Source organism: Salvelinus namaycush, chromosome 2 (assembly GCF_016432855.1).
Source record: "Salvelinus namaycush isolate Seneca chromosome 2, SaNama_1.0, whole genome shotgun sequence".
In the NCBI taxonomy this organism is placed as follows: domain Eukaryota; kingdom Metazoa; phylum Chordata; class Actinopteri; order Salmoniformes; family Salmonidae; genus Salvelinus; species Salvelinus namaycush.
In genome coordinates this window covers 35,857,772-35,881,396 of record NC_052308.1, presented here as the reverse complement: position 1 = coordinate 35,881,396, position 23,625 = coordinate 35,857,772, and the positions used below count along the sequence as shown (strand labels likewise).

The 23,625-nt window shown below is 41.5% G+C and overlaps 1 protein-coding gene across 1 annotated transcript in view; it reads right to left on the bottom strand.

Annotated features, from left to right (window-relative positions):
* Nucleotides 1–246: 246 nt before the first annotated feature.
* The window catches only part of LOC120062313 (serine/threonine-protein phosphatase 6 regulatory ankyrin repeat subunit C-like), a 34,999-nt gene continuing 11,620 nt past the window's right edge, over nt 247–23,625 (bottom strand). Inside the window, exons 11-28 of the mRNA XM_039012190.1 lie at nt 19,165–19,247; nt 18,753–18,870; nt 18,580–18,648; nt 18,294–18,434; nt 18,152–18,211; nt 16,655–16,766; nt 16,080–16,151; nt 15,553–15,754; nt 15,286–15,373; nt 14,989–15,106; nt 13,810–14,029; nt 13,590–13,677; nt 13,299–13,382; nt 13,016–13,161; nt 12,685–12,767; nt 12,174–12,256; nt 11,842–11,933; nt 247–11,661 (exon numbers count right to left, since the gene is read on the bottom strand). Coding sequence (XP_038868118.1) covers nt 11,417–11,661; nt 11,842–11,933; nt 12,174–12,256; nt 12,685–12,767; nt 13,016–13,161; nt 13,299–13,382; nt 13,590–13,677; nt 13,810–14,029; nt 14,989–15,106; nt 15,286–15,373; nt 15,553–15,754; nt 16,080–16,151; nt 16,655–16,766; nt 18,152–18,211; nt 18,294–18,434; nt 18,580–18,648; nt 18,753–18,870; nt 19,165–19,247 — 2,104 coding nt within the window. The 3' untranslated portion in view covers nt 247–11,416. The remainder of the gene's footprint in view (nt 11,662–11,841; nt 11,934–12,173; nt 12,257–12,684; nt 12,768–13,015; nt 13,162–13,298; nt 13,383–13,589; nt 13,678–13,809; nt 14,030–14,988; nt 15,107–15,285; nt 15,374–15,552; nt 15,755–16,079; nt 16,152–16,654; nt 16,767–18,151; nt 18,212–18,293; nt 18,435–18,579; nt 18,649–18,752; nt 18,871–19,164; nt 19,248–23,625) is intronic.

The window sequence follows — 23,625 nt, the reverse complement described above, 5'->3', positions numbered from 1 at the left end:
ATACAGCTGGCGACCGAAGTCAACGTGCATGCCACAAGGAGTTGCTAGAGCGCAACGGGACAAGAACATCCCAGCAGGCCAAACCCTCCCCTAACCCGGACGACGCTGCCGGGAGCCCTGGATCGAACCCGGATCTGTAGTGATGCCTTCACTCTTAGCTTTTTAGGTAAACAGGAGCATGCTTTGCTATTGTTTCAATTAAGGATTCTGTCTTTAAAATGTAAAATAAAGAAAACACAAAGTAGATAGATATTAAGCAATAGCAATTTATTTAAACATAACCAATCCTAAGCCACAACACTGAATGACAAGACTCAAATGCTGTAGCATACATTGTATAAAATCGATCAGGTTTCAATGCCTTGGTTTATTAAGTTTCTCCTGTAATGTCAGAAAGGTCAATGCAGATTACGCTGTTTCACTAAAATCATGAAATCATGTATTTTATACATTTTCGTAACATTTTGTAAGAAATAACCATTCAGTAGCACACAATTATATAACAAGGCAAAGTGCTTTCAAGGATTGCATTGTCACAAAATAATGAACAAGTTGGAGATTTGTTCAGGGTTGGAAGGGTATTTGTGTGTGTGTGTCTTTTAGGGAATAGATCTCTAACCCCTATTACTGTATCTCACATTCCTATGCTTCAGTCAAAAAGTCAAAGGTCAGTTGGTTGGGAGAGGTGAGGGGAGTTGTGGTGGTAGCATGATCACAAATTAAGGTCTAGATTTGTTTTTCTTTTGAAGGCTTAAGGCTGGATGCAATAAGATTTCCCTTCACACAAACACCACATGCGACATATATCCATAATTTTACTTCAATAACAGCTTTAGTTATTTGTTGCTTTTGTAATTAAGTTAGATGCACACACATTCTCCCAATCTCTGGTAGTTGTACACACAGTTGCAGCTGTAAACTAGACTTTTAGACATATGGCTCAACTTACACACAGTAAAAACCCACCGTACTATGAAAAACAGGATGATTACTGGTGGATACTTTCAGGAGGGTTTAAAAAACGATCATAAAGTACCTTGTTGCAACAAGTATCTGAAGGATAGCAAACATGTACCAGAGACGAGGTTCACATGTATGCTACAACAGTTAGACCTTAAGAGATTTAATTCGATCAAAATACAGTTTGGCTTCACATTCCAGTGGTTGTTGGGATATCATTTCTTTCCATGTTACAAGCACACGTACACACACAAAATCAAGCTCACTTTTTTTTTGTCTTTTAGATCAAAAGTGATTAATATGCTTTCATATTTTTCAGACACTAGTATACAGTGAGCTACAAAAGTATTGGGACAGTGAACTGTTTTGGCTCTGTACTCCAGCACTTTAGATTTGATACAATGACTATGAGGTTAAAGTGCAGACTGTCAGCTTTACCTTTAGGGTATTTTCATCCATATTGGGTGAACCGTTACAAAATTGCAGCACTTTTTGTACATAGTCCCCCCCAAATGTGTCACTGTCACACTACTTTTGTAGCTCACTGTAGGTGGTTATGAGCTAAGGAGACAGAGTAGCTGTGCATCAAGGAGGTAGGCAAAATAAAACATGATCATATCAATTACATTAGTAGTAAAAGTTTCAAAATAGCATGGACATTTGAGGTGAGACCATTTGTTTTAACTTAAATGTATTAATTGTAACTGATATATTTGAGGTAATATGGATTCAAAAATCACACAATCTCATGCTAATAAAACTTATAAGAAATGTTTACTGAACGCTCTAGAAAATACTGAATGCAGGCATGCTCAAGCTCTTCACCAGGCAGCAGTACTTCAAAACAGAGCCTAAGGTGCCAAAGAGAAAGCATTTCATGCATTTCCACTTGCTCACTTTGCACCTCCTAATTTATAGTTTGGCCTAAATGAAGCACAATAACACTTTCATGATCACCTACAGTTCATGCTGAAGTCACATGGGAAGTCAACATCGGCTTGGCATAGTTTATCCCTTCTACGGACTACAACCAGATAGGCAGATATTTTAACCACTAATAGTCCCTAACGTTCAACTTTTTGACCAATTACTAACTTTAACCCGAAACTTCCAATATGGTGAAAAAAATTGCAGCGAAACAAGAAGCCAATGAAATTCTAGCAGAGGCAATATGGACAGTCAAAGCACATAATAATTCAAGGTTGTAGCCCGTAGACTGGGCTTGTGTTACATTTTGCTTGGCTGGTCTATTGGAGTAAACAAATCCTAGCATAATACAAAGCAATGCCCAATGACTGAATCAAACCGAGACGCTCTCCTGAATAAGACGCTAATATATCCAGAACCAAAATAAGGGCTGTTAAAGCAAAGGACTACCAACCTCGAGCTTTCAATTACACCAGTGCTTTACATTTAATTCAAAAGGTCTGTTAATGCATATTAGTCTACCCCACACAGCACGTAGGATACTGTACTAGAAAGCAGTAAGCCTAACCTTTAGGTTATAATTTATTTTCCAATATGCTCAAATTAACAATCAAATTTAAAATGAGTCAACCAAAAACTATTACAGGCCATTGCACCAGAATCTTACATACATCACTTGTGTTTCAAAGGAAATGTATTTCACGTTAATAATTAGAAGGAAAAACAATATTCTTTACGGTATTTATAAACCAGGAAGTGGGTAAAGAAATACAATAGACAGGAATGAATACACATGTTTTCTTTGCCCTTTTGCTGATAGCGGTTCATATTACCATCGCACACTCTTCACCTCACACTAATGAAGACATCACAGCTAACTGCCCAAATGGTCACACACGAACACACTTAACACAGAACTCTATGCCTACTCACTGTACTATAAAAGTAATCAAAACATTGTTAAGTTCTATGGCATAGCAATCCATTGTCTTCCTTGTCCACAAAATACAATCTTCTTCCACCACCTATTCTTAGAACATGTTGCAGTACAGAGAACAATCTATATACACACACACACACACAATTAAAGGGGTTGCATACAAACTAGCCTATAAAATGCCTAAGCCACAACTTTTAATTTGTGATTATCTTAAGTCTGTTCATTTTGTAGAAGGGGGGGGTTGTACAAACACCAACTAAAACTACATCCTGATCAAATCAACATACTGCTAAAATGGCACTACAAATGTCACAAATATAAGTCTTGCTTGATAATAATTTACCATGTTAATTTCAATACCATTTAGTTAAGTAAATCAACAACAATCTCTACACACTACTCTGTCTGAAGTGCATTTTTAGTGATGTTGTGCTTAGAACACCCAACAAAGTGCACTTGCCAATATTGCTTTTATTATGAATTCACACTATAACTCCAGTATTATCACTACTGGGATTCAACACTATTTCAATGTGTTTTTTCAGGTCCCTTGACAAATATGGCAAGCAAGACAAAGGCAAGAATCAAACGAGAGCAAAATAAACTATAGTCAAGTTGTACATCCAGAGGGTGTTTGGATTCATGACAACAGCATGAGTGTTTCTTTGTATATTTCTCCAACCAATTAACAATTGCTCGAGGAGTTGAAGCCACAGTGCACGACATGGATGATAAGACTGGGAAGCACTAGAATCATGTTGTGTTTTGAATTAACAACAATGGCTTACTGGCTTCACCGGGTCTGTAATTGTGAGCAGTTGTGTTCCTGGGAGGTGTGACCTCCACTTTTATCAACAATAAGGCTTTCAATTGGCATGAACGGAAGACCATTTTGCTGATGTGTAAAAAAAAAAGTGTTCCTATTCACTCAATGGTTTTGTAAGGACAAAGTTTAGTATGCCCGTCTATCACGACAAAGTGTCAGTCAGGATTGTATTGGGTGGTAATAGAGGAGCTGGGTTTCGCAGTTTACAAGGTAACATTCTTTAACTATAACAATTTTGACCAGCCATGTGACATACAGTATACATAGAAATTCACAGAAGTCTGATAAGTTACTTTATAATGTGGATCTAAAACAACTTCCGGTCCAAGACATTTCTCTCCTTTGGTTGCCTATCGAGGCATTTCTTTAATGGAAATATCATGATTCAATATCCTCATTTAACGGTTTTTATTTATTTTATTTAACCTTTAAATTTACCCAGGCAAGTCAGTTAAGAACAAATTCTTATTTTACAATGACGGCCTACCCCGGCCAAACCCTCCCCTAATCCGGACAAAGCTGGGCCAATTGTGCACCGCCTTATGGGACTCCCAATCATGGCAGTTTGTGATACAGACCCAGGATCGAACCCAGGTCTGTAGTGATGCCTCTAGCCCTGCGATGCAGTGCCTTAGACCACTGCACCACCCAGGATTCCTACTTGCATTGCCCCATCCTATGGGTGGCTGTCAAGAAGCAGTCGAGTCATTAAACAACCATCAAATCAAAGAAGAAAAAAAATGACAAAAATAGTTGCATAATATGTATCACATTTACTCTCCAATGAGGTCCAATATATCAATAAAATGCACTGGTTTGGGTAAAAATCATTGCGAGACATAACATCTTGAGGTAAGCTGTTCAATGTCTGATAACGGCTAATCAAGTAATACATGAAGGCATACAATAGAAATAGTGTGGACATTACTCTCCACTAAGGAGACAACATCAGTGCACCCCTCTATAGTCTTTTTGGAGGGTCAACTCAGTAACTGTCCTTGAAGAGGAAGAGAAGACAGACAAAATAAAGCAATTGGTGGGTCTACATCGTCTCTGAAGTATTTCAAAGAAGCCAAATACTGAGAATAAAGTCAACCCATACATCAGTTTGCTTTGTTTTGAACAAGTGTTACTAAGCCTTAACCAACTTCAGAGGCACAAGAGTGACAAACGTAATCAAACACGTTAGGACCAGACAAACTTCAGACAGTACAACATGGGCCACACAACCTGAGGGTCAAATAGCAGAAAAGTGGGACCGACAGTTTGGTTCAATTTTAACAAGAATTTGGATGTTACGACTGAATAATCATGTAAATCTTGTCCACGTAGTAGTTGTACAACATAAACAAATTAATAATGAAGGCATAAACATAGCCTACAAGCTATAAAAATCAAGAATCTTAACATGATCAGACATGCCATCTTCTCTATGAAACATTTTGTCTACATAGATAGGACAGACATGCAGCAGTTGGAATCATGGAAGAACTTAATAGTGTGCTTCACGCATGAATCTGGACATTGAAGATGACATAATTCTGTCAATTTCAAGAGGTGTTTGTTTTGGTGATCAAATGTAATTTATGACTATAAACGTCATGAGATGAATGAATCTTGTTTAATCCATTTAATATGATGTACCGCATTTTACATGCTTACTTTTTTGAGAAAATTGTAGCCATTTATTTTCAACAAATTCTAATAACAAAGAAAGCTCTAATTCTGCCGTTTATATCATGCTTGGAGAAGAGGAAATGTTCACGGTGTTCTCTTGATTTGAAAGAATCCTTTCAAATGGGAATAAAAGACGACAAAAAAAAGGTAACTGCCTAGCTATTGCCTTAATCCAATGAGTTTTCAAGTAATGAAGGACATCGATGTCCTAGAGGTAAGTGGAAGATATCCCAGAGGACTACGTTACGGACAGCATCACCATGGTGATCACTGGCATAACTAAAAGAAACCAACATGCTCTTTGTTTCAAACTTCTATCCCTTCCACACCTAATTTAGAGGTTATTGAATCAGCATGACATAAGTGTTCGATACCATATGAATGCTTTCTCACTAGAAGGACCATAGTGTCTCATCAAGATAAAGGCAGCTACATTAGGCCACTATATCAATAGTGTATGTTCTTCCTATTCTCCAATTTCAACGCGACCCTACTTAGTCTCTCTTTCCATTCACATATCTGATGGCAACATTTTGTCAGTCCATAAGTACTCTTAATCTATACAACAACAACAAAAAGGAAAGAAATGAAGATGTGTTGAATCTGCTTCCTTCCAAAGTTTTTAATAGTTCTTTCCCCAACTTCTCCTGTAACTCAGTTTACAGTACTCGGACTCAACTACGTCTGTGCAATTTTACCATCTTCTACCCTACTACCCATACTGCTTTTTCAAAATACAATTTGGACTTGATCAGTCTTCCACCATGCACATTCACAACTATCTAATGCTATCTATTTCACTCCATCCACTGGCCAAAGCGCCCATGTCTCTCATTCCTACAAACTGAAGCATTTTGAGAAAGTTGTCCATCTTTGCCATTTGAGCCATTGTAAGGTATTATCGTTCTTAGTCCTTCAGAACAAAAACATTCTACACAGATGCTTTTCCATACCATACTGATAAAATTTCAGACGTTGCATGTGAGAAATCAACCAAAAACTGTGTTTAATTGATACATTAGTTAATTCATTAGATGCAATCCAGAATTACAATTCTACCTTCATAAAAAAGGATGAATTATAAAGGATGAAGCACAATCTAATCCCCTAAAAAACAAAACATTGTTCCTCTCTTTGTGCTGAGCATCACACAAATACCATCTCCACTGAGAATCAAAGACAATTCCTTTTTTCATAGACAAACAGGGATTTCTACGGCACTTGTGAGTCTAGGTGACAGAATGGGGAGTTATTAAGGTCGACTGTTTTGATAGACAAAAACGGACACATTCGCAAATGTAAAAATCGGCTACGCGCTACAAAATATAGAGTAGCAAAACAACTATACATTATTTCTAAGAGGTATTGTAAGGCAATCTTGATAGCAGTCCATGGTGAGTCCATGGTTAACAGGAGGGATAGCTCAGCTATTAGCGCTAGTGCCCATTGTTGACAAACAAAAACTAAAAGTATCATTCACCAAATGATTTATAAGAGTCAAAACGATTATATTGGAGTGAAGCTTGTACCGCTAAATGTAAGGCATATATGCTGGATGTACCACGTTTTTAGGCTAACCCATCCACAGAATGCAATAATACCCTTCAATGGCACAAATAAGTTAGCCATCCTTTCATATCAAAAGATGAAACACAATCCTACCACATCTTTGCATGAGGAGGCAGAGGTAAAGATTATTTTGCTTTAGTTCATTTTTCATTCTTTTCCCATAATTTCTAGAACTTAACTTAAACAGTGCAGCAAAAGTCAGTTACTCGAAAACCAAAACCCCTGCCATAATTTAGACCATACATTCACATTTTTGTCAGCAATTGACTAATATGGCTTAGTTAAGATGTCTGCAAATGTACGTAATATCTCAAATTTCGGTAAATAGTCAAGTGTTTTTCAGTTTCATCCCGCTTTTTGGCAACTCAATGAAAGGCAGCGCAAGTATAATTTTCCATTTGAAATGGGGTTTTTTGCTGCACATGTGCACACCAAGGTGCGACCATAGACTTTTCACTGCTCTCTTATGCTAACCCCAAAGAGAAACATGCCCCTCCAATTAAAACAGTGCATCTCTCCCACAAGCACATCACACATGATTGTGAAGATCAGTCACCAGTTCATCTACTCTCATCTCTCCACTGAAGGTATTGTTTTCCCTAAATAGAAGTTTATATCTACATAGGTAACATACTGTATGTACCGGTATACATAAATACACATATAGAGATATTAAATATACAAAAGTGCTTATTCTTCAAATAAGTGCTTTGGGTCAGGACTGAGTGAAAATTGTTGTTTTTGTTGCATCACTGAAAATCTAAAATGCTTTCCGACATTCTATGGCCCCAAAGATCACAATACTAGGTTAACCTATGTCCACAATGTAAACAGAATAGTTAAATAGGGAGGGAGGAAATAAAAACTTTTTTTTAAAAGGGGAAGGAAAGGGGCTTCATGAATTTAGTCCTATAACTCTTTACTTGTATGTCTTTAGGCATCCGATTGATCAGTAAGGGATTCAGTTTCACAATGAAACTTATTCCAAAAGGGAGATTGGGGTTTTCAATGTCATATCTAACCAGCCTAACGACAACAAAACCGTAGGCTACACCAAATCCACGGTCAATGAAATGTCACACCGTTACACAATATAGGAGAAAAAAAAATTATGGGATCTAGTAAGTTCCTATTCTCATTTAAATCAACCCAACAATTATAATTAACATAGCAATTCACCCTAGAACATTATTAAATGGCTTACTCTTCGATGTGATCTTACCTCATCGAACTGGGCCTAAACCTTCTCTGACATCATATAAAAAGGCTTATGTAAAATGCCACAAATTTCAGGTAGCTTAATACAATCATTTTTTCAGCATATTAGTATAAATATGAGGAACAACGACACTGGTTTTGGAATTTGCTATTCCTACATCATGTAAAGGATATTGACTTTGTCATCTTATTTTTTCTTAAAAAGGCTTTGACATTAAAAACCTTGTGGAATACCCTTACTGGCATCTGAATAGGTGCAAGATAAGCTTTAACTTTTTTAAGATTCTCTTTTTTAAAACACAGTTCCTTCCCAGCCCTATGATTGAATGCACCAGGAGCTGACAATGAATCTCAGGCTGCAATATGATTCAGAAATTGATGCATCAAATGTTTTTTTTCTTAATATAATGAATAGTATGTACATCTAAGGAGATGTGAAAAATTATTTTGATATTCCATTCAAAAGAGAACAATTCTAGGTTACACAACTGATAATAGGAATGAGGCATATCCAGAGAGAAACAACAATGTAACGGAGAAAGGGGGTTAAGGTTGTCAGTGTATAACACAATGGAGGTATTTGTACCAGACATGTCAACATAGTGTTCTTGTTGCCGCAAAAGAGAAATGGGAGCACACATACTTCAAAACGGGTGTAAAGAAATCCTCAATGACTTTTATGATTCTTTGACATTCAAATAAATAAAATCCCGAAATACACTTCTTAAAAACAACTTCCGAAAAGCATTTACTTATAAATAAAAAGCCCTTGTGATGCTGATTGTCATCTCAAAAAAAAAGGGAAAAAAAGTAACTGTCCATACATAACCGTACCAACATAATATAAATATTTGTATTTTTGTGTCAGCCATACTTTGTCAATATGGTGTACTGTTAAGAGAAAAGATATGCATCGGTACAGTAACACTACTTGTGCAATTTTGCCATCTAACTACATTTGGAATATGGAAAATACAGATACAAAGCAGGCTAATGCATAATGTTACAGTACACCATGGATTTAAAAATACCTTTTCCTGTTTAAATATTCAAATTACTTTATGAATGTTTGACTAGGGTCAAATGCTGATAAAAACTGATTTTGTAATAAAAAATAATTTTTGGGGGAAATCTCTACAATCTCAAGAAAACAATTACAAACTGAGTGAACATCATTTTGAATTCTGTTCAGATGAACATAACTAACAATCTTCATAAACAGCGTAATCAACTGATAACCTTAAAACTAAACTGATTCAACTACTGTGCAAAAGGCGGCAGAGAAGCTTTCAACAAAAATGAATGGATCTATAGTGTGGCCCAAACAGAGGTCAATGAGTTGCGTTGTTAAAAGCTTTGAGGTAAGTACAAGACGTGCCTAATTAAAATTTAAAAGGAATGCATTTGTGTTTTTGGCTGTACTTTTGACAACTCCCAATGCTATGCCTATCAACGTGACAAGTGAGGATTACAGTGCATGCCGTTTGATTGGGATTACAGACTTTTTTTCAAGTATGGCTGTTTGGAAAGAATAGAAAAACAATAAAAACACATTCTACCTATTCCATTTGAAAAATAATACTTTAACTTTAGGGGTAGTGCAAATTATTTTCTTGAAAACTTGAAATCATCCCCAATGTTGAGGTAAAAACATGAACCTTTCCACACAGCAAACTGCATGAAAAGAAAAAAAATGCTGAAGAATTTGAAGTCTGTTTGAATATTGCTTCCCAATAACAAAAAAAAAAAATGTACACACCAAATGTAGACCCGCATTGACAGAAACCGTGAATAGAATCCATGGAAAAGGCAGGAATAATTTAGCAGCTATATTGAAAACACGTCTTCACTCTTTATTTTCCTACTGGAGGCATGGCCTTATTGTGCAAACATATTAGACTGTCGATTCACAAGTAAATACGACGACCATTTACATTATGTAAACAAGTGTTTATACGACAGCAACAAAAATAGCTTATGCTGTTCAGTATGTGTGCTAAACCCATTTCTCTTCAAATCTACATTTCATCCTTTAAAAATGTCCCACTAGCATTGTTCTCTTTTAAAATCTTAAATAAATCAGGGATCAGGTGGGGGATCAGAGGGTATAAACTAGGTGAGGTTAAGGGGTTGTGGTCGTCTCTCAGTATTCCATAGGCACAACATTGTTAAATATCCAGAAACGTCTTAGAACCGCCTTAATTAAGGTACCAAAAGTATTCTACGACAGTGACAAGCGGGAGTGGGGTTCAGGCAAGACCCACAACTACTCCCTTCAGTATGGACTCAGTGAGAGGGGGCTAATGCAGAAAAACCCAGCCAACAAAAGTCAGGCATCTACTGGACCTGGTGGATGATGTCACTCAGACGGCCTTAGCCAGTGGGAGGTGCTTGTTGTTGGACTTCTAGGTGAGTCAACACCAGCTTGTCACCGCTTGTTTTCAAATCCATGGGCTTCTCTGCAGAGCTCTCAACTCACCCAGACCCTTAACTGTACAGTCAAACCCAGCGACGGTCTATCACTCTCTCCCACTTTCTCTCGTGTTTTCCCTCACTCTACTACTTCAGTTTTATTCTAGTCTTCGGAGAGAGGCACAGCACTGGAAAGACCCACACATGCTGCCTATTGCACCAGTTTCAGTCAGAGTAGAAGTTGGCGAGGCACCGTTCTCCTTCTACTAGGTCATCTCTTTCACTGGGATTTGCGAGGTAAGTTTATTCGTTGTTGAAGTGCAATATCAAAAATTCACAATAATTTTAATTTAGAATTAATTTAGACTGTAGCTTATAACACATGCTTGTGAATCTGTTAATTCAACAAAACCGTGATAACTTCATGATGATACAGAAACTCTGCCGGTACGATTCAGAGGGACTCAGTGACGTGCTCTGTCCTGGACACTGGACAGAGGGTGTCTGACCTAAGGCCAGGCTAGCGATGACAGAGACGATATGCCACAGAGAGGCAAATAATTGCATATAGGTTTGACTGCACCCATAAGGGATTTTGTTTTTCTTTAAACACACAAAAGACAAACGCACGCGCACATATACCGACACACACATCCAAACATGCATCCAAACACACACACACATCCAAACACACACACACATCCAAACACACACGCGCACTTACACACACGTAAATCAAAGTATATTCCTGCTCTTGTTGTGTGTGTTAGAAGGGGGGGGGGGGGGGTCCCCCAGATCATAGTGGATTAAAGAGGGCAGATCTGGCTAGTTAAAGATGTAAGGGGACAGGGTAGGGAGGTCTGAGGGGAACAGGTTGGGGGTTCGCTTCACTCGGTGAAGCAGCCGTCCAGGCCGGCGGTGCCGTGGCGGTCCTTGGCGTAGGCGTGGTGCAGGGTGCCGTTGGGCAGGGGCCCGCAGGTGGTGGCGATGCCACAGTGCTTCAGCAGGTTGAGGCCAAAGGAGGCGGCGGCGCTGGCGTCTTTGGGAGGGAAAGGCTTCATGGTGGAGAGGATCAGGGCCAGGCAGTCCGCCACGTCCTTGTTAGGGGCACAGGCCAGGGCCGGGGTGTGGCCTGACGATAGGAGACAGAAACAAATTTTAAAATATATATTTCACATTTAGGAAGAACAAATTATATTTTATGGTTCCCAATAACAACCTGCTTAGTCAAGAGGTGAACATGCATATCAGACACGCTATCCGAGGCGACATAAGAAAATGGCCAACACTAACCGACACTGTGGTGACTCACCCTCCTCATCTATAGCCATCACAGCTGCCCCCTGGCTGAGGAGCACCTGGACCACTGTAGCCAGACCGTTCCTCGCTGCGATATGAAGGGGCCTGGGAAAGAGGGAAATGGGATAAACAGTCAATAGACCACTTGGGTAAACAAAACGCTAGGTCTTCACGGTTTTGTATAGATCCCCCAGCTTCAGCTCTCATTCATCTTAACTCCCGGAGTTAGGAATCATACAGACTGGGAGTTTAAAAGGGCTGAGTGAGAGATGAAGCTTGGGTTTTATACAGTGTTGAACAGTGTCTTTCATGAAAGGCTGAGTCGCTGAGATGATGATGGCTCACATTTGCAGTGCACTGTTTGTTGCATTGATGAGGGAGGGGTCGCTGATCTCTCCCAGGATTAACAGGGCACACATCTCATGAGCCTGCGGGAGAAAACACATTAAATAAGCAAGCAAGCCTTGTCCGAGAACAGCCTATAAAGGCAAGATCTCCTGTTTCTGTAGTGCAAGGCAGCTTGATGTACAAATATACCCCCTATTGCAGGGAAACACATAAAGGTCAGGTTTAGTACACTGGGATTGAAACATTAGTACACACATGCCATTTCCCTGCCACCTAATAATGCTTTGGTATCAACAGTAATACACTGAAGGTGTAAAGCAATTTTCCAATGATATGTGGATCTGTCATGCTTGTTTTCTGTATAGTTGATAGAGGACAGAATTTTTAAATAACTTAGGTTGTGAATTTGGCTACAGCGAGTCATAATTCTAAATAACAGTAGACCGTGTGTCAGCTAGGCGTATGACGGAGTGTCTTGCCTTGCTGCAGGACTTTCTGTGTCTCTCACCTTGCTGCAGGCCAGGTGAAGGGCGGTGTTGTCGTTGACATCCAGCAGGGTCAGGTCTGCCTTGGCCTGGTGCAGCAGGATCTCTATTGGGTTCACACATCTCTCACAATTACACATCATCATCATCATTCGGCTGCAGAACAGTCGACAACAAGCTTCCTCCACTTGCTACGGTCACTAGCAAGGGTTGCTATTTCATGTTTGAATTACACAGTTCATAAATACATTTAATAAATACATAAATGTACACTAAACTAATAAGCCCACTAAACGTTCTGTTCTCATATTTACTGGGTGCAATAATCACATTTCCTCATTTCTGGCCACTCACCGACGGCTGCGGTCCGTCCGTTGTCGGAGGCAACCATCAGGGCGGAGCGTCCTGTGGTGTCCACGGCATTGACCTCTGCCCCCTGGACCAGGGCCAGCTGCAGCCCGCCCACACTCTCCGAATAGGCAGCTGCATGCAACGGGGTCCTTCAGGCACAGCCCAGGACAGCCACAACCAGACAGACAAGACCGAGACAGGTAAGCGAGTGGCAAGCTGCAATACACTAGACTTGACAGAGCTCCGTACACAAAGGCCTATGCAGAAAGTCAAGACAGACACACACCTTCCTTTGGCGTCTCTGATGTTCACCATCTGAGGTCCGACCGTCTCTACCAGGAGTTCAGCAGCACCATCATGGCCATTTATTCTGGAAAGGAACAAGACAAACTGTGAGAAAACATCCTCCATCTCTTCGTCATACAAAAAGGACAGCAGTAGACAGGTCAACATTCTGATGGATTCAACACCAGGTCTCATCATTCCGACAGATTTACATTTTTCAAAACAGAAGCTCTGATAATAATAGCAGAATCCAGAACCCTAAAGAGCAGGGGGAACAAGCAGCGGTACTCACAGAGCACAGTGCAATGGGGTGAAGGGGTTTCCTTCCTGGATACTAAAAGGTTTGTGTTCAAGTAAAACGTCCAAACAGTCTTCGTGCCCTGAAAGAGACGAGAGATGGAGTCAAGACACAGTTTAGTTCTCTCAATACTATTTAGCCCAATCCCACACTGTGTGAGTTACTCACTGAGGTTATTTGTAGCCTCTCCGGGAAGGTCGTGTGTGTGACTCACCGTGGTAAGCGGCCCAGTGGGTGGGAGTGTATCCACTGTAGTCCAGCATTGAGTCGAGGGGGTCGGTGCGTGTGGCGCCCTGCAGCAGGCTGCGCAGGAGCTCCATGTGGCCGCAGGAAGCAGCCAGGTGCAGGGGGGTGCGCCCTCGGAAGTCCCTGCACAGAGCCGAAGCACCATGCTCCAGCAGGGCCGACACACAGTCCTCACAGCCCATCACCGCCTGCAGGAGGAGACAGAGAAAGAGTTAAAGAGACAGAACCCTTCACTGACAAGGGAAAGAGGACAGAGAGAGAGAGATAGAGAAGAACAGTTGAAAGGAATAACTTTCTTGGACCATCACCGCAGGTCAATAGTACACTACATGACCAAAACTGTGTGAACACCTGTTCGCCGAACATCTCATTCCAAAATCATGGGCATTAATATGGAGTTGGTCTCCAGTGAGTGTTGCACCCGAGGCTTCAGCACTTGGCTGTCCCGTTCTGTGAGCTTGTGTGGCCTATCCCTTTGCGGCTGAACCGTTATTGCTCCTAGACCTTTCCACGTCACAATAACAGCACTTACAGTTGACCGGGGCAGCTCTAGAAGCGCAGAAATTTGACAAACCATCCTATGACGGTGCCACGTTGAAAGTCACGGAGCTCTTCAGTAAGGCTCCCGAGTGGCGCAGCGGTCTAAGGCACTGCATCGAAGTGCTAGAGGCATCACTACAAACCCTGGTTTGATCCCAGGCTGTATCATAACCGGCCGTGATCAGGAGTCCCATAGGGTGGCGCACAATTGGCCCAGCGTCGTCCGGGTTAGGGGAGGGTTTGGCCGGGGTAGGCCGTCATTGTAATTAAGAGTTTGTTCTTAACTGACTTGCCTAGTTAAATAAAGGTTCAATAAATAACATTTAAAAAATACTGCCAATGTTTGTCTATGGAGATTGCGTGGCTGTGTGCTCGATTTTATACACCGGTCAGCAATGCGTGTGGCTGAAATAGCCGAAACCACTAATTTGAAGGGGTGTCCACATACTTTTGTATATATAGTGTAGCTTATCAGCAGTTTCTCTAAGTGTCCCATCTACCCAGATTCGATGAATGTGACTGCAGGGGACCCCAATTGGCAATATATTTTGAGATTGGGCAGATGCTATGGTTAGACCAAGCACATACACATGGTGGGGACACTCACAGCTCTGTGTAGGGCTGTGCGGCCTCGCTTGTCGGCGGCGTCAGCCCCGGCTCCCTTCTCCAGCAGGATGTGGACACAGTCAGTGTGACTGCCCAGAGCTGCCAGCATCAGAGCCGTCCTGCACACACACACACACACAATCCCAGGGGTTTTACACACAAATAACCAGTAAGTAAAAAAAGGGAGCCCACTATCTGAGAATTGTGTTTTAAAAAAATGCAAAAATCATCTTTCCTATTCTAGTGGGTGCACACATATTCAACAAACATGTTCAAGAAATGAATGACAGTCACTCACTGTCCCTGTACGTCGGCAATGTCGATGATGTCAGCCTTCTCCCCTCGGTTGACCAGCATGAGCAGACAGTCTGTTCGGCCGTTGGAAGCTGGAGGTGACAGAGAAGGTCAAATATTGAGACAAGCTCACACACACACACACAATGAAGAGCGGGTAAGCGAGAGGACTGAAAATATCGACATAAGCTCATACACACATCCAAACACCATTGTGGATTAGAATCTAACAAATCACAAAAACCACGTAAAGTGGAAAACGCACACACACCTGCGACATGGAGTGGGGTCCACTTGTTGCGGCGCTCCCTGAGGTGGCAGGAGACCCCGTGGGACAGCAGGACCTCCAAGCACTGAGCGTGTCCCTTCTGGGCCGCCAAGTAGAGGGCGGTGCGCCCCCCCGCATCCCGAACGTCCAGACTAACCAGCGTCTCAGACAGCACCCCCAACGCCTCACAGTGACCGTTATACGCCTGGGTGGAGGGAGAAAAACATGAGTGTGAGAACGGCGATGGGTCACTGTGTTCGAGGGACATCAACTTCAGAACTAGAACCACACAACAGTCAAACTGAAGTGTGAGAGAATGGGGGGGTAAATGTGTCAATTCATTGGGTAAGTGTGTTAAATAGTTCACTCCAACTTTGAACTTGCACTGTAGAACTAAGGAGGGGCCATAATTAAACTAATGTAACGTGTTAATTTGAAGTTGAAACAATCTATAGAAAGCGCATAGACAGTACAGTCAAGTAGACCGTCAGGCCAGCGGAAACGAGGCTAAGCGGGTGTACTGTACTCACGGCTAAGTGCAAAGGGCTAACTGGAACACTGCTCTCCACGTCTCCCAGACAGTTGAACGACATCTCCAAGAGCTGGGGAACAGAGGGACAAAGACAGGAGTGTACAACCTGTACATACTGCACCACATGCTGAGATCACTGCACTTCCCAAAGGAAGCGGTACACGACTCAGTCACCTGAGCTTAGCCTTATGAAGAGGAAGTGACAGTAAATTATTTACCAACACCCACTCTCAGCTCTTAAAGGTGTGGCTGAAAATACCACTTTATTACAAAGGCCATTACCAGTTTCAAACCAAGTGCGACTTTGAAAGCGTCTCGATGCTCTAAAGTGATTTCCTTTCCTCGTCTTCATCGGCACTGATCTAAAAACAACGGACTAGTGAAAGCAACATGGTTGGATGTCTACTAGGACTTTACCGTCACTTGTCCTGTTCTTTCATAGTGCAGAAGACGAGGAGGGTAAGCCACTGTTGAAATGCATCCATGATACAACTTATCTTTGCCTGTCTGTCTGCAGCATGCACACACACACACACACACACAGGCCTGCAGTCCCTCCTCCCACTGACTCACCAGCTCCAGGTTCTGCTTGTTTCCGTGGGCTGCTGCGTAGTGGACTGCGCTGTAACCCTTGGTGTTCCTCAGAGCCGGGTCAGCCCCGTTATCCAGCAGATACTCCAAACAACTACACATACAGAGGAGAAGACCGTCATGTTAGGTCAACCAACAAGCTTCTGGATACACAACTACGTCAACAAAGAGAGAGGAAAAATTGTGCTCAAACAACAAGCCGTCAAATACAATGAACAAAAATATAAACGCAACATGTGAAGTGTTGGTCCCATGTTTCATGAGCTGAAATAAAAGATCCCAGAAATGTTCCATATGCACAAACAGCATATTTCTCTCAAATCTTGTACACAAATTTATTTACATCCTTGTTAGTGAGCCTTCCTTCTTTGCCAAGATAATACATCCACCTGACAGGTGTGGCATATCAAGAAGCTGATTAAATAGCATGATCATTATACAGGTTCATCTTGTACTGGGCCACTCTAAAATGTGCAGTTCAGTCACAAAACACAGCACAGGTGTCTCAAGTTGAGGGAGCGTGCAACTGGCATGCTGACTGCAGGAATGTCCACCAGAGCTGTTGCCAGAGAATTTAATGTTCATTTCTCTACCATAAGCCACCTCCAACTTCTTTTTATAGAAGTTGGCAGTACGTCCAACCATCCTCACACCAGCAGACCACGTGTATGGCGTCATGTGGGCGAGCCATTTGCTGATGTCAACAGTACGGCTATGGTATGGGCAGGCAAAAGTTACAGACAACGAACACAATTGCATTTTATTTATGGCCATTTGAATGCACAGAGATACCATGACGAGATCCTGAGGCCCTTTGTCGTGCCATTAATCTTCCGCTATCATCTCATGTTTCAACATGATAATGCACGGCCCCATGTTGCAAGGGTCTGTACACAGTTCCTGGAAGCTGAAAATGTTCCAGTTCTTCCATGGCCTGCATACTCACCAGACATATCACCCATTGAGCATGTTTAGGATGCTCTGGATCAACATGTACAACAGCATGTTCCAGTACCCGCCAACATCCAGCAACTTCGCATAGCCATTGAAGAGGAGTGGGACAACATTCCACAATCAACAGCTTGATCAACTCAATGCTAAGGAGATGTGTTGCGCTGCATGAGGCAAAATGGTGGTCCCACGCCCCTACCTTATTTTTAAGGTATCTGTAACCAACAGATGCATATCTGTATTCCCAGTTATGTGAAATCCATAGATTAGGGCCTAATGAATTTATTTCAATTGACTGATTTCCTTACATGAACTGTAACTCAGTAAAATCTTTGAAATTGTTGCGTTTATATTTTTGTTCAGTGTACATGGGCGGGTTAACTTGAACTGCAAACCATTGCAGAAAATTGAACATTTCTAAACAGTTCCCATCTTCTGAGAAACCAACGTTTTTGAGCTTGGTCAGTTGGTAGGTTTATATGTTTTAAGCTTAATAAAACTGAGATGACATCATGGTGAGGGACTTACAAAAAGTCCTCCTTTGCCCTCTCCTCACTCTGGTGTCCGACTGAGTAATGTCTGTCCACTCTGAAACAAAAACAAAATGTCAGTCAAATTTTGGAGTCTGGCATTTTTTTGCCCCTCTGTGTGTGTTATCTGTGTGTCTCACCGGCAGAAGGTCTGCGATGCAGCAGCGTAGTGCAGGGGGCTGCAGCCTTTCTGGTCCAGCTCATTCACCTCGGCACCAGCACTCACCAGGGCAACCGTGCACTGGTAGCTCCCATTCGCAGCAGCGTAGTGCAAAGGAGCTCTGCCAAGAGAGGAACGGAAAAGGAGAGAGATGATGAGGCACACTCATGGGAGAAGAGAATAGAATAAAATAGAATATAATTCACTCTGACAAAAATGCTATGGGGAAAAACAAGTTTGTTGAATTCCAGAATGAGACCACTCACTTTCCCAGTTTGTCCTTTTTACTCAAGTCGGCACCACTGCTCAACAGCAAGTTAAGACATTCAACGTTTCTGCAGTCAAAGAGAGAACAGAAATACAAATGAGATGATTACACAACCATTAACAAAGCTCTCTCTTCATTACAAAATGTGTGTGCGCGGGTACGCGTGCTCACCCTCCAGAGGCAGCAGCGTGCAGGCAGGTCCTCCCCAGGCTGTCTGGGGTGTTGATGTCAAACCCGGCTGACAGCACATACTCGTTGCTTAGAGATGATACAATGCTGTACAGCTGACCTGCAGGAAGTGCGACAGCACAAAACAGGAAGTGTGGTCATACAGGGTGACCCCATCAGGAGGTCTGGATGGAACAATGGCCTTTGTGTGTACTGAGAAGGACATCTATTCAAATCTCTGTTTCTGAACATAACACTAAATGAGGAAAAGCAAGTAGTTAAAGAATGTGTTGTACGTACATGCCCGCTCACATTCTATCTGATACAGAACTACTTAGGTCAATTTGAACGTACACATCCATGAAACATGATCCGTTTCCATTATACAAACAACAATTTCAGTCTAAAGACTTACCTGAGGAGAGTAACTTGCGACAACAGTCTGAAAACCCGTAGAGCACAGCCAAATGCAACGAAAACATCCCATGAATCCCTTGCCTACAGAGAGAGAGAGAGAGAGAGAGAATGACACAGATGGATACGGGAAGATATAAGACGGGCTAGGAGATCAGATACTGTATAGTCTCAAATATGTAACATACAGCGTTAACTAGAAGAGAAATGCGAGCTTTGCTGCTAGTTCTGTTGAGATGACCATTATGTTGCATAAGCAGTGGAAGAGCTGATCTTCTGACAACATTCTCCCAGGAGAGATGTCCTTGTTCTGCCATAAATACTGTTTTTCTACACCTGAATTATGTGTCTTTTCTGTAACCTGATTGTGTATGTGTGTGTCGGTTATTATATCCTTGAGGGGACCAAAAGTACCCACAAGGATAGCAAAACGATCCATTGTGGCGACATTTCCTATGTCCCCATGATGACAAAGGCTATTTTAAGCTTAGGGGTTAGGTTTACAATTAGGGTTAGGGTAAGGGGTTAGGAGTTGGGTTAAAAAAAAAGAAACGTAAAGGAGATAAGAACAAGCAAAATCCTAGAGGAAAACCTGGTTCAGTCTGCTTTTCACCAGACACTGGGAAATTAATTATCTTTTCAGCAGGACAATAACCTAAAACAAGGTTTCCCAAAGTCGGTCCTGTCTGAATACTTTCCGAATGCACTAGTGTTGTATTTTTCAGATTCTTTTTTACAAATGTTAGAATGAAAGATCTGTTCAAAAAGAGCCGTTCACTAGGCTACACTGACCAGTCACATTAGCGGTCACTGGCAAGACTCGACATGGGCTTAGAATCCCAGGAAAATACAAATAAGATCTTGAGTTTACTTGTTCCGTTGCGATACCATGGAAATACACCTACATTGTATGATTTATGAATAGCAAAGGGATATAGGAGATTAACTTTATTCAGTCAGTTCGACACCTTTTATAAACTATTTAACACAAGCCGTTTGGTCATCAATCAAAGAAACAGTAAATAGCCTATGCGCCCAACTCTGTGGCTGGCTATAGGCCTATGAAACACACGAAAGAAAATAAATGAAATGTGCCACAAAACAATAATTATGTGGATTTCAACTCATCGTTACCACTTACATTACATGGGATGTGTAAATGCACTCACAGGAGATGAAGAAGCATCATGCTCTCCCTCCTCCGTGAAAAGAAATTTGACTGAAGCCAACCACAGCGCACAAAAATAAAACAGGTACCGAGAGGCGAGACAGACTGCAGACTGACAAACCAGGGCCGTTTCCCAAAAGCATCTTAAGGCCTTTCAGCCTATAAGTACCCGCTAGAGAACGTTGCCAGGCGTCTCCTTTAGCATATGCATCAGATGCATATCAACCCGCAAGATGCAGCAAACATGCATCAACTATTAGAAAGGATTAACGGCATGAAGAAATATTTGTTGAAATATATATATATTTTTTTTTAAATACCAATAGTTATTTGTTTAGATTGTAGAATTATACAAAACATATCCTTGACTAAGTCCTATAAAAAACGTAGGCCTATAGCCTATTTTAGTTTCCCTTACAATAAAAACATTGCAGTGTAATCCATTTGATCAACTTTAGATTTGATTAGTAATAGAGTTAATTTAAAAAGTCCAGTTACAGCTTCTTTTGACAAAACAAAAAAGATTATATAACCAGCCAGGTGCACAAGTGAAATTATTTGCTGTAATCCTAAACAAAAACACCAGTGCATGAAGAATTGTAAAGGATGAATTGCATAAATAAATATTTGTGGAAATACAGTGCATTCGGAAAGTATTCAGACCCCTTGACTTTTACCACATTGTGTTACGTTACAGCCTTATTCTAAAATGGATTAAATCGTTTTTTGTTTTTTTACTTCATTAATCTATACACAATACCCCATAATGACAAAGCAAAAAATGTTTTTTAGAAATGTTTGCAAATTTAAAAAATAATAATAATGAAATGTCACATTTACCTAAGTATTCAGACCCTTTACTCAGTACTTTGTTGAAGCACCTTTGGCAGCGATTACAGCCTCGGGTCTTATTGGGTATGACGCTACAAGCTTGGCACACCTGTATTTGGGGAGTTTCTCCTCTCCAGCTCTGTCAGGTTGGATGGGGAGCGTCGCTGCACAGCTATTTTCAGGTCTATCCAGAGATGTTCGATCGGGTTCAAGTCTGGGCTCTGGCTGGGTCACTCAAGGACATTCAGAGACTTGTCCCGAAGCCACTCCTGCGTTGTCTTGGATGTTTACATATGGTTGTTGTCCTGTTGGATGGTGAACCTTCGCCCCAGTCTGAGGTCTGAGCGCTCTGAAGCAGGTTTTCGTCAAGGATCTCTCTGTACTTTGCTCCGTTCATCTTTCCCTCAATCCTGACTAGTCTCCCAGTCCCTGCAGCTGAAAAACAACCCTACAGCATGATGCTGCCACCATCATGCATCACCGTAGGGATGGTGCCAGGTTTCCTGCAGATGTGACACTTGGCATTCGGGCCAAAGAGTTCAATCTTGGTTTCATCAGACCAGAGAATCTTGTTTCTTATGGTCTGAGAGTCTTTTAGGTGCCTTTTAGCAAACTCCAGGCGGGCTGTCATATGCCTGAGGAGTGGCTTCCGGCTGTCTACTCTACCATAAAGGCCTGATTGGCGGAGTGCTGCAGAGATAGTTGTCCTTCTGGAAGGTTCTCCCATCTCCACAGAGGAACTCTGGAGCTCTGTCAGAGTGACCATCGGGTTCTTGGTCACCTCCCTGACCAAGGCCCTTCTCCCACGATTGCTCAGTTTGTCAGAGCGGCTAGCTCTAGGAAGAGTCTTGGTGGTTACAAACTTCTTCCATTTAAGAATGATGGAAGCCACTGTGTTCTTGGGGACCTTCAACGCTGCAGAATTTTTTTGGTACTCTTCCCCAGATCTGTGCATCGACACAATCCTGTCTTGGAGCTCTACAGACAATTCCTTTGACCTTAGGCTTGGTTTTTGCTCTGACATGCACTGTCAACTGTGGAACCTTATATAGACAGGTGTGTGCCTTTCCAAATCATGTCCAATCAATTGAATTTGCCACAGGTGGACTCCAATCAAGTTGTAGAACCATCTCAAAGATGATCAATGGAAACAGGATGCACCTGAGCTCAATTTCGAGTCTCATAGCGAAGGGTCTGATGAATATTGATATAATTATGGTGTTAATTGATAATACATTTGCAAAAATTTTGAAAAACCTGTTTTCACGTTCTCATTATGGGTTATGGTGTTTTGATTGATGAGGGAAATTTTAGAATAAGGCTGTAATGTTACAAAATGTGGAAAAAGTGAAGGGGTCTGAATACTTTACGAATTCATGACAAGATATAAAAAGTTGACAAGATATACATTTGTTGATTGTACTGGACACTATTGTGCCCTTATACACGTGGCTTTATGCATGAACCAATCTCTACACGTGGCTTTATGCATGAACCAATCTCGTCTTCTCTTTATGCTTTGGGTCCAAAGCTTTGGGGCTTTGTGTGAGCAAGCCCCACAAACAAAATCGATTGCACTGCACATCGTTTTCACAGGCCTTGTTCCGCGTACACCTGCCGAAGGTGTCGCATAATCGCTGAGGCGGTTGCGTGGCATGGTCTCTCGTCAATCCCATACCGATCAGATCAAAATGACTCCACATCAATTTCAAACTCAAAACTGATCCTCCATCCGGCTCCAACTCATCTAAATTCTGCACCATTTGCAATGCTATCAGTGCATCCATTCGTTTGGTTCGGTTTGCCATTGTGAACTACACACATTGTATGTTGTACTCCGTGTGTGATTTGACTGAGGGGAAATTACATACAATTTCCAGCCTTTCATAATAAAATAATTAGACCGCCCACAATTCTTTAGAATAATTACACTATTGTTATAAATTCAAATCATCTTCTTCACACTCAAAATTCAGATCAATCAAATTCAATCACCCTCTTCACTCTCCTCATCATTCAGTCCAGTGAAGTCACATAAACCATTATCAGTTTCTACCTGGTTTCTATCGCCCACTCATCCATTGACAACAGAACAGCATATTTGAATTTTCTTATGTTACTCGTTTTTGCTTAGTAGCAAGAGCAATGCTGCCCCGCGAGTGGTCATGTGCTGAATGCATAGACAGCACGGATACATTTGGAAGCACGGTAACATTTGGAAATAGAGCTGCACCTCTTGAATTATGAGAGTTACTTGACAAAGGTAAGCGTAATAGAAACTGCAGAATATGCTCATCAGATTGTCTATAGGGTAACTTTTTATTATGTGTGAAATTTGTTTAGGTGTAGTCTTGATGGGCCGGCTGTGAAGGCTGACTGGCATCATTTGTTTCCCGCTCATCAAGTTGGATAGAGTCAAGGATATGTTTTGCATTATTCTAAAGGCCTACTGCAACACGTGGC